The 13,737-nt window shown below is 44.8% G+C and overlaps 2 protein-coding genes across 5 annotated transcripts; one reads left to right on the top strand and one right to left on the bottom strand.

The window, feature by feature from the left end:
• Positions 1-87: 87 nt before the first annotated feature.
• fam120b (family with sequence similarity 120 member B) lies at positions 88-689 on the bottom strand. Its single transcript, XM_072709305.1, is given in 2 exon segments — positions 88-170; positions 173-689. Coding segments are annotated over 2 exon segments (600 nt in total).
• A 793-nt stretch (positions 690-1,482) lies between these two features.
• On the top strand, positions 1,483-13,044 carry dldh (dihydrolipoamide dehydrogenase). Of its 4 annotated transcripts, XM_072709840.1 has the most exons (14): positions 1,483-1,711; positions 3,465-3,815; positions 4,320-4,370; positions 4,472-7,911; positions 8,029-8,328; positions 8,680-8,740; positions 8,905-9,162; positions 9,871-9,931; positions 10,033-10,163; positions 10,538-10,707; positions 10,886-11,102; positions 11,217-11,997; positions 12,109-12,214; positions 12,339-13,044. In XM_072709840.1, the coding sequence occupies exons 4-14, from the start codon at positions 7,858-7,860 to the stop codon at positions 12,342-12,344; spliced, it is 2,145 nt and encodes a 714-aa protein (XP_072565941.1). In that variant the 5' UTR covers positions 1,483-1,711; positions 3,465-3,815; positions 4,320-4,370; positions 4,472-7,857; the 3' UTR covers positions 12,345-13,044. The 4 variants fall into 4 exon arrangements, with proteins under 4 accessions (XP_072565941.1, XP_072565942.1, XP_072565940.1 ...); XM_072709841.1 differs by lacking the exon at positions 3,465-3,815; XM_072709839.1 differs by having other exon boundaries at positions 4,320-7,911.
• Positions 13,045-13,737: the final 693 nt, after the last annotated feature.

Below are 13,737 nucleotides of genomic sequence, written 5' to 3'. Positions count from 1 at the left end.
CTCAATCCTGTATGCAGCCACACAGTCCCTGTGCAGCTGCTACTCGGGCATGATGCACGCTAGAAGCAGCAGGTCAAAGACTCACAGTCAGAGGGTGTGACATCGCCTCTCCCTGCTGAACATCACTGTGCTCATAGGATCTAGACACAGCAGACTTGCAAACAGGTAAGGGTGCTGTCAAAGATGAGGAAGTCTGTGTCCTGACCCAGGATGCTCATGCAGCCATGTTGGCAGGCATAATCAGCAATTTCATAATCGGCCTCATGCATCATGCTCCATGTCTCCTGGCACTTGAGGTGGAAGCAAGAGAACATGGTGAGAGCAGAGGGAAGGCAGGGCATGGCACTGCGGTCCGGCTGTCGCTCTTGCAGTCTCAGGTAGCAGAAGAGGGCGGCAACCTCCTTGCTCAACTCCAGCTGCCTCCTCATCCAATTGGCCTACTTGCTCACCCCCACCACGCCATCAAAGAAAGACACCAGGTGTATGCCGAGCTGGGAGAAGGCCCCCACAAAGTCACATAGACAGTGCAGGGACTTGTGCCACTGGCCACTCTGCACCCAAGCCAAGCAGCAGTACCACAGCTGCAGGCAGAACATGCAATCCGCCACCAGGGAAGGCCAGCTGCCTGGGCAAGCCTGCTGCTGCCAGCTCGCTATCTCCCTCAGGCCCACCTGCATCTGGCCCGACATTCTTTACAAAGCCCTACAGACTAACCCAAAAACCTGCACCCACACCACACTGGACCTCCATGGAAGAGCTTCCCCACTCCTGATTTAAAAAATAGTTAGAGATGCATGGCAAATTAGCTACTTAGCTAAATAGTTAGCTATGTTGAAAAAGACACTCAGTTAGGTGAGGAACCTACATATACACTATGAAACTACAGTATATTGCATCACTGTTAAATGGCACATTTATTTCCTTTTTAATGTTTCTGCATTAACATATACTCTCTCGAAAGTAGAAAGAATGGGTGTGTCCGAAATCGCGCACCTGGGCACTTTTAGTGCGCGATTTTAGGGCGTAGTGCGTTCACACTGACAACTAAGCTAAAATTCAGTGCACTGAGACTCTCTTGAGAAAACGCAGGGCAGAATGTTGGACACTACTCGCACTAAACGGACGCCATTTTGACTACGTAGCGGAAGGGGAGGGACTTTCGGCAAGTTTTCAGAGTTGAATTAAGGCGGACAAGAACATTAATAAAATTATTTTACTGATGTATACTGCGGTGTGTAGCCTGTCACTCTCTGACGACAGTTATAGATACTTTGAGTTTGCGATTATATCGACTTAGAAGAGTTCGCACACGTAAATGTTAGCAGTTTTTTAGCCGGTTAGGCGGTCGTAGATAGGTTATATACACGCAAATAAAACCACAAGGAAATTCATTGTAAACAAAACACGGCAGATATTTTGGCGCGCTCGAGAATCGCGATCAAATGCTAGTCCGTCACTTCCGGTAAGTGCAGAACGTTAGTGTTCCATTTAGGACAGCACTTACCTATGGTAGTGTGCACTACAGAAGGAAGTGCGCACTACGCACTACATCTCAGTGCACTGACGCAAGTGCGCGATTTCGGACACAGCGAATATATTTGTAACATTGGCGTGTGAGTTTTTAAACACGCCCGTTTCCGGTCGCGGTTTGGTGACGTCAACCCGCTGTGTCCCTGCCTTCAAGTCATGTCGGAAAAATCGTAAAAAGGAGGTGAGCTTATGAATATTTACCAGTGGAAAACTCGGAATTTTCCTCAAGGCTCGAGTTCCCGAGTTGGGGGCGTGTCATTACAACAATAATGGCGGAGGCCACGCGTAGCTCCACTGTGAAAGGATTTTTTTTTTTTTAAAGTAGTACATTTTATATAGAGTGTAATTGCAAAACTCTGAATTGTTTTGCATGCTGAAAAGATTGTTAGTAAATGGTGTGCCGTGAAAAGACATAAATATTTGTCTTGTAGTTGGCTAGCTACCTGCTGTTTGAGCAAGGGATTGCGAAATTTTCAATTAACGCTACAAATAAGTCTAGGCGTTGGAGGAACGAAAAATACAGCAAAGCAAAAACTAGCTTTCTTATCGCTTCCATTTTGCTTCGACTTAACTTGAACACGCGTCGTATCGTAATTACGACTGCCCAATTCCCCTATTCGGATTAACACAATGGTTAAAGTTCTTATGTTGCTTGAGTAGCGGTTCTAAAATACAGCTCCCATGTTAAATTATTTTGAGAACATAGCTGACATCATTACAGTATATACGCCAAATATCTTATCGAAATAAATGTATTCTTTTAGTTGTGTGAAGTTTCTCACATTTATGTAATGTTTTATCTTTAGTTTCAAAGTGAGCTCGTACTGCGTCGTTGTTTATTGATTTTTGGTAGATTTTATTACAGTACATTTTACTACGTATAAATAAATATCTTTGTCCTTTTGCACGTTAATTTATTGTCCTCATTCACACTTTATTGAGATTCTGAGAGCAATGGATATAGCCAACTGGCAAGCCATAAAATTCACCTAATAAAATTCTGACTTGCATTAAAGACGGACTTATGTACTGTGTCGGCATTTATGCAATGTTTTAACTAAACATACGAAACATATAGGCCTGTAACATTAAAATGTTATTTAAAAATTCATTGTCGAATAAAATTAAGCGTTTTCGTTTATGAATGAAATACAATCACTGATGAAGAACGACATAACATAGCATGGGTCTCCAGGGAGTTAAGACGAATATATTTGGTGACTTTATGAACACAAAGTAGATCCATTGTGAGCGTGTCTTGGGAAGTGTGAATAGGAGGAACATATGCGCGCTGTCACTGCAGGTGCCTACATCTGTTTATTTCTGGGCAGATGCTCTCGAAGGGATGGGAAAGGATAAGCATCGCCCCGTTTTAATTCCCCCTTCATACGTTTGGGATTTGGGGAAGGCCAATATTAGTTTACAAATAAGTACAAATAGTGGACTGATAGGCCTATATAAGGTAGATTTATACACCTCTCTTTTTTAGCTGTGGGTTTTTTTGGTATGTAAGTATGGTAATTAGATCGCATATTAAAGTCAAATTTGTGGGGCGATGTTTAGGTCTAAAATTCTAAATATAGACCTGTTACAGTGCTTCTCTGCAGTTTTTGGATATCATTAACCAATGGTCATATTTGAAACTGATAAAAATATATTGAGTAATTATTTATCTTTTAAAACTTTCCAGGTATGTAAGTTTCAACTTATAAAATGCAGCGCATGTTTTCTGATATTATGATGCATCTTCCACCTTGAAGACGTTTCTCGTTCAGCTTAGAACGCACGTTGAGGTTTCCCAAAACGTGGTCGGACCGAGACGACTATAATTCTTTCCTTTCTATGTCGACTTGCGCCTGATGTCGCTGGCAATCTGTTGGTCTGAATACGTGCATAGCCTTCTATTGTCCTCTTTCTTTCCCTTCCTGTCATAGCCCTGGACTCCTATACGTCTACGTGCAATCAAATGAACTAAACAGCCCCGGGGAAAGAGGCAGATGTTCTTTGGAAGACATCGGCACGCGACTGCCCTCTACTCTGCTGAAGCATTCAATTGAATCTCAGCATCAGTCTACCCCCACCCTCCAGCATGCACACATACGCACCCTCTGTGGTGCACCGGCCACTCCCAAATAACATCCCCCAATTGGCTTCCTGCCTGACCCCAGCAACAAACAGATCGACAATACCGTCACTCTCAGACTGGTCCTTGTCCCTGTAGAACAGCTGGCCAAAGTAATCTGACCTAGAGACAAAAGAATGCCTCCTCGGTCCCAGGATCACAGGTAAACACGCTGTCATTATCATGAAAATTAGGCTCAACGCAGAGCTGCAGCAGATGATTTGCGCTGTTTTTTTCTCTTCCTTTTTTTCCAAAAGGGGAGAGATGCAAACCTGCCGCTTATCCATCATCTGCCTTATCTGTGAACCAGCCTAGCCACGCGACAGACCCTTTATTATTATAATTAACGCATGCCTTTGCAGCATCACACATGATCACGAAAAGAATCCTTTATCCTTTCTCTAAAGTATGTTCGACTTACATACGTCCTCCCTTTGAACCCAACCCAGCATCCATAATTAGAGGGAAAGGAACTGAAAAGGAGGAGAATACGCTCACCCGTCTCCTCCTTACCTCACGCCTATGTTTTGTATTTATTTTATGCCACAGGATTTCGAGTTTTAACTAGTACCTATACCAACCCTCGTTTCCGGAACTATTTGTTAATTTCAATAATTAAATAAATTTAAATAATAGGTTAAATATTGTTTTTTGTTAATAATTTCAGCGCACCCGCGACGTCCTGAACCAAGATTACCGACCGAGGCGGATTATAACGGCGAGTATGATCGTTACGGTGTGATGCATACCATGTCCATGTTCCCATGAACTCTTGATTCACAAAATGAAACTTATGGCTTCCCCCACCATATGGCGAAGGCCATACCGTTGCAGGTTCTTTAACATGCTTGCAGTTCAATTTGGCTGAAGGCTGCGTAATATGTAAGCGAAACAGTGGAGACATGCAGTTGGAGGTGGAAAAAAACGCCATTTGGTTGGGAGCAGATGGTTGGCCGGGAGACCGGCCGCGTCTGAAGGCGTGTCCTGCCCTTCAGATAGAATCCCCAAGGGTTCCCCTTGTATTCAAAATCAATGAAAATTAAAGCGCTAAGAAAAGATGAATAGTCAGACCTCGAGTCCCTCCTTTGTTCATCCCAGCTACTGGTGGGCAGGAGTTAAACTACAACAGCCCCCTATAGAAACACTTAAGTTAAACAGTCTCTCCATAGTCCACATTGTGAAAGAGCGAGAGAGTACGAAAAAGAAGCTTTCTGCTTGATTTAACCAAGACAGAATCGCGTGGCATAAATTAAGTTTGAAAAGAATAAGTGTACTGGGCAGGATTCTGAAGGGTTTCACCATGTCCTTCAGTTACGCTTTGCTGCAGAAATCGAGAAATGTGTGCCACGTCAATTTAATAAATACCTGATGGGTTATGTTGAAGAAATGACTGCCGCATTGTTTTTCTCTTATACGATCTTACGCGTGTAACTTTTTTATACAACTCCAAAAGATTAGTTAAAAAGCGGACGCCTGAAAGCAGAGAGCAACCTGTGTTGCGCAACAGATGAGCATGTCATGAGGTGGACACCAGGAATGTTATGGGAACGAAATAACGAAAATGAAAATCAAATTAATGTTTTGGAAAACATTTGTAGTTAACGTTTATTCGAAAATAACAAAATATATTGAGAGTATGAGATTAAAGATTTGTTTACTCGAAACTCTCTTGAGCGTGTCCAAGTAAACGAATATAGCATAATATAGAGCCTTGCGTAAGTTTACAAAAATCTTGCTACTAAATGCCTTTGACATCCTGAACAATACTCTTAGAGATCTCTTCGCTGTTATGTAACGCATCTCAGAAAACAAACAAAAAAAAACACTCCCATTCTCAAAATGAAATTCCCGTTTCAATTAACGCCCTAATTAAGTAACCCCTTCTACTCACGGTGCACACACACCCGGGCGCGCGGATTTGTAATTATATCTTTGTGGGGACTTTCCATTCATTTCTATGGTGAAAGCTCTAATTACAACATGACGACCTTAACCCATACCCAGCCCTATCCTTAACCACGAGTAACCAAACAAAATACGAAACTTCTGGCATTTTCACTTTTTTGATTGCATCCACAGATCTTTGTGGGGACCCGAAAAATGGTCCCCACAACATGAATAAAAAACATTTTTTATTATATATTGTGGGGGACATCTGGTCCCCACAAAGTAATATAACCCTAATTCACATACATACGGACGCGAAAGTACACGCACGCACGTGACTTCTTATACCGTAGAGTGGGTTTAAAAGCCCTGCAGTCAACTTTAAAATAACTTTTAGCAGCAGTATCTACTGCAGTTTCATTAGACTGGGCTTATTAAGAGAATCACATAGTAAAACAACACAGGGCGAAAACAAACAAGTGTCCCACTGTCTGACGGTGGAAATAATGAGATGACGGTTGGTACGTTATTTTTTTCGCTGCAAGGGCAACTTTTTTCAAGCTGATGACATTGTAGAAGGGAGTGCAGCGCGCGCCTAGGGGAGCTCTTTCTTCCTGTTATATTGAAGGGAGAGCAGGTGCTGCCCGGATTACCATACAGCTGAGAGCACAAAGAACAAACTTATTCTTCCCTCACACAATAACAAAGTGCCTTAATGACAGCCACGCGAGCGACACACACCAACCCACTTTTTACTGTCCAGCTTAAGTATGTAAGAGGAAAAATCTATACTTGTACAAACTTAACAAAACCATTATGTGGTACTGTTGCAAGTCTCGTCCTGGACACAGAGACAAGCACAGTTTTGAAAATGAATGAAGTTATATTTCGATGTATATTGCAAAAAGCAAACTGTGTGGAACGGCACGACGATCAAAACAAGATAGTAAAGTAAACACCGGAGCAATCCAGCGTGGCTGAGACCAACTCTCCTTGTCCGTTCTCAAAGTTTGAAGTTGATAGATTGCCTTTCTATTTTAAGTCAGACTTTTTTTTTTAAAGAAACATTATTTCGCCCTATTTTGGAACGTTCTTAGAAAGGAAAAATACTACGTACAAAACCAGTGAATTTCGTTCACACACGTTGTATCCCCCCATACAACGTGTGTGAACGAAATTCATTGGTTTTGTACGTAGTATTTACTGTGGCTGTATATGTGTGTGTGTGACATACAAACACAGGAGAAATGTATATAAATACTTTCGGAATATACGTGATAAATGTCTTACCTCTTGATGTTAATATAATAGTAGCTATATACTATATGTCCCGTTCATTTAAATTTTGACTGAATAAAATTCACATTTTCTTTGAAGTTGTGCCCAAATATACACGAACATGTATTTAAAACACTCCAAAATATGTTTAATTATTATACAATCCCGTGTGCACGTTTGTACTGCCGGAGTAACACCATTACTTATCTGACACCTGAGGAATGGAGGGTGCTGTAATTTGAGATTTTGTGTCATGAAAGGATGTAAAGGATTCTTACGGTTAAATTTTTGCTGGAATGGAAATGAGCATGCTTTGTGCCATGGGGAAGGATTGCACATTTTACAGCTCAGTGACCATTTGGCGATCTTTTGAGAGGGTTTTTTTTTTTTTGAAAAGTGTTCCTTTGTGACAGCTCGAGCCAGATTGGGGGGTAGCTCATTTGCATCTCATTACCCAAGCAGGCAGCGGTCTGTATAAAACTGGCGGCAGGAGGACGAGAACATCAGACACACGCATAGTTTCATGTCTTGCAAAGAACAAGTAAGAAAGCAGCGAGGAAGTATCTTGGATCAGTACCATCATTGCTCGTAACACACCAAGGGGGAAAACACGCCGCACACAAGCACCTCTGCGGCTTAGTTGTCGTTTTCTTTGCACCTACAAGTTAGAATCTGTGCTGAACTGTAATATTTAATTTCACGATTGGAATTATTGCCTTGGCAAGGAATTTCGAGCTCATTCCCAAAATTTCATTTTGGGGTCTTGCTCCGCTCATTGTCTCGTTGGGGATTACTTTGTTTATTTACTTTTCGGAGAAGAAAAGTGCATGAACTGATGCAAGAAGATAAAGAGAAGACGGTCTGAAGAGAAAGAAATACCACATAAGACGTTCGTCTCAATTTTGCACTCATTAAACAAAGGACGGATCTGAGACAGTGGGACCAGTGAGAAAAGACTAACTTTCAATAAATATCTGAGCTGGGACGTGCAAAAGTTGCCCAGGCTCTACAATCTAGCGTCTAAAGAAGATTTAACCAAAATGGGACGTCAACCGCTTATGATAGCTGCTATCTTGTGTGCCTTGATGTGCCAGGTAAGACGAATATTTCTGTGCACGTTTACATGCATACATCTTATTCACTCAAGTTGTTATTAAATCGAAAAGTGTTTCCAGGTCGAATAATCGAACGTATATATAATACTTCCACAGGCTTTTGGCTCTGGCGTTTTTGAACTGAAGTTACAGGAATTCCTGAACAAGAAAGGAGTGATGGGCAACACGAACTGCTGCAAAGGAGGGACTGCGTCCGGCTTCCAGCAGTGTGAATGTAAAACGTTTTTTAGGATCTGCCTAAAGCACTACCAGGCTAACGTGTCCCCCGAGCCCCCGTGCACTTACGGAGGCGCTGTAACCCCTGTACTCGGGTCCAACTCTTTTCAAGTCCCCGAAACAACATCAGACAACTTTTTCACCAACCCAGTCAGATTCCCTTTCGGCTTCACATGGCCTGTAAGTATTTTTGTTCTGACCTCCATCAATTTAGAGTGATCTAAATGTTTGGTGCTCTCGTATAACGGGATCCTTAAAATTAGCTTGCTGGATGTCAAGAAACTTTTTGGCACTCAGTCATATTCATATCTTTCTGTAAAACCCCTGTACCGGAAAATTAGGGGTCTTTGTGGTCTACAAAAATTGTTAGCTCTGCGAAAAATTCCGAAATGCAAAGATTCAAAACTGTGGACATTAAACAGGACGGTTAAGATCCCTATTATTAAACTCTCCTTTGAGAATTTCGAGGAAGTTATGAAACAAAAGTTACTTAAGCCTGCTTAGTGAATGCAATTTTTCACGTCCACGCAGGGGACCTTTTCTCTAATCATCGAAGCGCTGCACACTGACTCCAGCGAGGACCTTTCAACAGGTAGGAATGGCCAGTCACGGGTTTCACAGCCAGACACATAAATGAAACCTTGAAAGAGGCATATCGCCGCAGATGCACATGTCGAATTGGGATTGCGACGAGTGCAACGTGGCAACGGGTTCACCATGATCAACTCAGGATATTTATGATTTTTGCTCCTTCAGAAAATCCTGAGCGACTGATCAGTCGCATTACGACTCAGCGGCACCTCACGGTGGGAGAAGAGTGGTCCCAGGACCTGCAAACCGGGGGCAGGACTGAGCTGAAGTACTCCTACCGCTTCATTTGCGACGAACATTACTACGGCGACGGCTGCTCCGTGTTTTGCCGGCCTAGGGACGATGCTTTTGGCCACTTCACCTGCGGGGAACGAGGCGAGATCGTGTGCAATGCCGGCTGGAAGGGACATTACTGCACCGATCGTAAGTAAAACGAACGTAACACTTCACTAACCCCACGTTACCGCCAGCACAGTAAATAGTTTTTTTTTGTTTGCGAAATAACGTGCACTGGGTAAACATAATTAACGCGAGAGAGAAATGCTGACCTGCAACACCAGAAACCCCGTGTCCCCCGCCCTCTCTCCCGAGACTGAAGAATTCAAATTAGAAAAGTTTGCGGAATAATCACACGCGTGCCGCAGATTAAATTCAATGGGCGATTGGCTGCTTGGGGGTGCGCCTCTCCCTGATTGGCCCGGCGGAATGAGGTATTGTTGGAAGCCGGCAGCTGCCGAGTGAGAGCAGACAATGGAGCAGCTGTCCCGTAATGGCACCATGCACGCCAGCTGTCCGCTCTTATCTGTACGGACTCGGGGATCCTAAAAGGGGAGGAGCTGTGTGCACGGAATTAAAAAAAGGGGGTCTTCTGACCCACAGTGAGGAGAAAAAGGGGCTTTTGTGTGCATCGCCTTTGTCTGCAGGCAACTATGTTAAGCAGAAAGTCCTTCCCTGGTGATGGGGAAGGGCAATATTTCCTGGGTAGCAGTTAATAGGGCCACCAGCTCTTAGAAATAAATTAATGGGGATTTATTGATAATGGCCTTCTGAGGCTCTGATTAAACAGGAACCACACTGTGGTCAAGTCATGCATCTTACGTGGTTCTGATGTGCCTGTTCATCCCTTTGCAGCGATCTGCCTCCCCGGCTGTGACGAGGAACACGGCTTCTGTGACAAACCTGGGGAATGCAAGTGAGTCACCCCCCCCCCCCCCCATACCCCCGTTGTCCTCCAGACCTCCCAATGTGGTGTGGGAATGTAAGCCTGCTTTCTAACCCCCATGTCCTCGTCAGATGTCGGGTGGGCTTCAGTGGACGTTACTGTGATGACTGCATCCGTTACCCAGGCTGTCTCCATGGTACCTGTCAACAGCCCTGGCAGTGCAATTGCCAGGAAGGCTGGGGAGGCCTCTTCTGCAACCAAGGTGGGTCCCGCTTGGCACTTGTCCACATCAGAAGGCCGATCTAAGAACATAAGAACATAAGAACTATACAAACGAGAGGAGGCCATTCGGCCCATCGAGCTCACTTGGGGAGAACTTAACTAATAGCTGCATACATTTGGACCATCAAATGCCCATTTCATGGCTTTTTCTGGGATTATCCTCATATGTTAGCCTTCCAGAGCCCAGAGAACTTTGTCCATTCCTTGCGCCATAAAAACTCGTCTAAGATAAACACATAAGGGGGGGGTCAGTAAGCTGCTTGCACCTGCTTCCTCATCAGACTGCCTGCCGGAAAGCTCACGATTTGCCACTGTGGGGAGACCAGAGTCAGATGTTCCTTTTTCATGTTTCAGATCTCAATTACTGCACCCACCACAAGCCCTGCATGAATGGAGCCACTTGTACTAACACTGGCCAGGGGAGCTACACCTGCTCTTGCCGGCCAGGCTTCACGGGGGCCAGTTGCGAGATCGAGGTCAACGAATGCTCCAACAACCCCTGCAGGAATGGGGGAAGCTGCACTGTAAGCACCAGCCTTTGTGTTCCAGCTGCCCACACTGCTGGCTTCTCTCTGGGGTCTAGATCTTCTCCCAGATCCAACTCTGGAGGGTTGCCATGCTACTGCAGGCTAGATAGATATATCAAGTGTACTGCCAGGAAGGCCGCAGATGTCCTAAGTGTGCGCTCATCTCTCCTGACAGGATCTGGAGAACACCTACAGCTGCGTCTGCCCACCTGGTTTCTATGGCACCAACTGCGACCTGAGTGCCGTCACCTGTGCTGACGGTCCATGCTTCAATGATGGGCGCTGTGTGGACAACCCGGATGGGGGCTACTTCTGCCAGTGCCCCACGGGATACTCCGGCTTCAACTGTGAGAAGAAAATTGAACCCTGCAGCTCCAGCCCCTGCACCAATGGTGAGGCTGGTGACACCATTTATTGGCTGCCTCAGAAGCAGCCGCAGTCCTTCTCTGGAGGAGGATTTAGATATGGCATGTAGCAGATGCTGACAGACTTCTATCCCATTTCAGGTGCTCAGTGCATGGACCATGGCACATCATATTTGTGTCAGTGTCTGGAAGGCTTTGTTGGGAAGAACTGTGATGACAGCATAAATATGTGCTCCAGCTACCCTTGCCAGAATGGTGGCACATGTCAGGACGGCATCGATGACTATACCTGTACGTGTCCACCGGGCTACGTAGGCAAGAACTGCAGCCAACCTGTGAGCTGGTGTGAGCACAACCCATGCCACAACGGCGCCACCTGCCACGAGCGTGACGGCCGCTACGTGTGTGCCTGTTTCCAGGGCTATGGTGGCAAGAACTGCCAGTTTCTGCTTCCTGAGCACTCTGGAAGCCAGCCAGATGTGAAGGCACCTGGAAAGAGGTACTCAGAGGCAGGCGAGTTGCCGTGGACCGCTGTGTGCGCTGGTATCATCCTGGTGCTCCTGCTGCTGCTGGGTGGTGCTGTGCTGGCTGTGTATTTCCGGGTGAAGGGTCAGCGTCAGGGCCAGCTGGCAGACGGGCATAGCGAGTCTGAGACCATGAACAACCTGACCCACAACCGCCACCATGAGAAGGACCTTTCAGTAAGCGTGGTTAGCTCCACGCAGATCAAGAACACCAACAAGAAGGTGGACTTCCGCTGCGACAACGGCAGTGCAGAGCGAAACAGCTACAAGGCCCGCAACCCTGCCATGGATTACAATCTGGTGTACGAGCTGAAGCACGAGGAGCTGCCTATAGTGCCGGGCAATCATGGCAGGGGCGACTGCGAGCTGCAAGAGAAGCACTGCAAACGGCTAAAGAGGTAAGTCCTGGAGCGAAAGCCAAATGCTGCAGCAAGCCCATCCGATGTCAGCTCAGGCCATGGAGCGCCTTTGCTGCCTGAGGCTGAACCAGCTTTCCATTATCTTTGCAGTGATGCTTCAGAAATAAAGCAGCCAGAGTCTGCATGCAAAGATACAAAGTACCAGTCCGTGTACGTGATATCTGAAGAGAAGGATGAATGTATTATCGCAACTGAGGTGAGTGCACCTTTCTGATCTCTTGCTGCTCTTCTAGTGTGTTTGCCTTGGCCTGACTGTGCCTAAGCAAAACCTCGAGGCTATGAGACTCACCTGCATGTAATCCTTCTGCTGCCTTGTCCAGGTCTAACAGCACGACAGGGTCCTGCTTCTTGTCTGCTCTATGGGGAGGTTTTACTCCAGTGAATGCTGCTCAAACCAGAGGGAAGGTTTCCTTAGTGTGAGGTGCTGCTGCGGGACTGAGACGTCAAAACTGATATTCAGGATGAGCTGGTTCTCAACTGAAGCGAGCACAGCGACTGCACAGGATGTTGGCCCTTGGCGGCCTGCTCTCATTACGTTTTCCAGGAAGGTGCATGTTGGTCCTGTTGCACCAGCTGCGAGGACGGTTTTACCTCATTGCACTATGAACAGTTGTGTTTTTTTATGGCATATCTAACGCGAATGACGGCGACTCGATCACTGTGTACATCAAACCTGCAATGGCCGCGGTATCCCAATGTCGCCACCCTGGTGATACCATGCTGTCCGTTCTGTTCAAATACTGTGGCTTTTTTGTAAGTTGTATTCTTTTATTTAATTGTACTATATGTGTTCAATTTTGTGAATTGATGTATTTTGTGAAGTTCATTTTTTTTATAATTTTTTAATTTAAGATTTTTTTTTGCAAATGTGTATAAAGGCACTTCGGGTTAACGTGACTTTTTTCCCAGCAGAAATGTATTTAAGAAGCTTTGTACAGAATTTATTTTAATTGTGTAATTACTGTTTTGTTAATGAAAAAAAATCATTGATTATTTTTTCAAATAAATAATATTATACAAATGGAATTTTTTCCATGTTTTTTTGTCTAAACTGCAAAAAACACTGAAAATGATGGTTAAAAAGAGTACAATTGGTACTTAATAAATTACTTATTGGTAATTCACATTTGCTGTAATAATTATGACAGCATAGCAACTTCCCATGCACTACTGGAAAATTCCACATTCAGTTCACTCCTAAACCTAGATGCCAGGATATACCATTCCAAAACAGATGCAGAGAACAATTGGCTTACTGGCAGCTCATTAATGAAAAAAAACTTTGCTTATGGCCACTTTTAAGTGGGAAAGAAGTGGTGAGAATCTGAGGGAGCCTGACCATGCCTTCGTAAAACTTTGACACTCACTTGCATCCTCTCCTTTCTGTTGCCTTGTCCAGTTCTAACAGCATGACAGGGGCCTGCTTCTTGTCTGCTCTATGGGGAGATTTTACTCCAGTGAATGCTGCTCAAACCAGAGGGCATGGTCCTGTGGCTGACAGACGACATACAAGGTCAGACCGTCTGGCTCGTACTCAGATCAGGCATATATTCAGAACAGCATGAAATTAAAAAACTGAGGGATGGTTTCCCCAGAAGATCTATATGAAGTTCTCCTGAGGACCTCAGTTACCAATTAACAACCACCAAGGCACCCCAGAATATGGCCAGAAACAGGTTGAACTTATAAAGGAAGGGGCTGAACTGCCTTCCCTATGTA

The sequence above is a fragment of the Paramormyrops kingsleyae genome, chromosome 3 (genome assembly GCF_048594095.1).
Source record: "Paramormyrops kingsleyae isolate MSU_618 chromosome 3, PKINGS_0.4, whole genome shotgun sequence".
Taxonomy (NCBI): Eukaryota; Metazoa; Chordata; class Actinopteri; order Osteoglossiformes; family Mormyridae; genus Paramormyrops; species Paramormyrops kingsleyae.
This window is presented reverse-complemented; position numbering and strand designations above follow the sequence as displayed.

Excerpts from the sequence above, each read along its gene's own strand:
- dldh (XM_072709841.1), top strand. The coding sequence starts at position 7,858 with ATGGGACGTCAACCGCTTATGATAGCTGCTATCTTGTGTGCCTTGATG. Across the intron at positions 9,163-9,870 it reads GGGACATTACTGCACCGATC|CGATCTGCCTCCCCGGCTGT; the intron begins GTAAGTAAAACG and ends ATCCCTTTGCAG. Across the intron at positions 10,164-10,537 it reads AGGCCTCTTCTGCAACCAAG|ATCTCAATTACTGCACCCAC; the intron begins GTGGGTCCCGCT and ends TTCATGTTTCAG.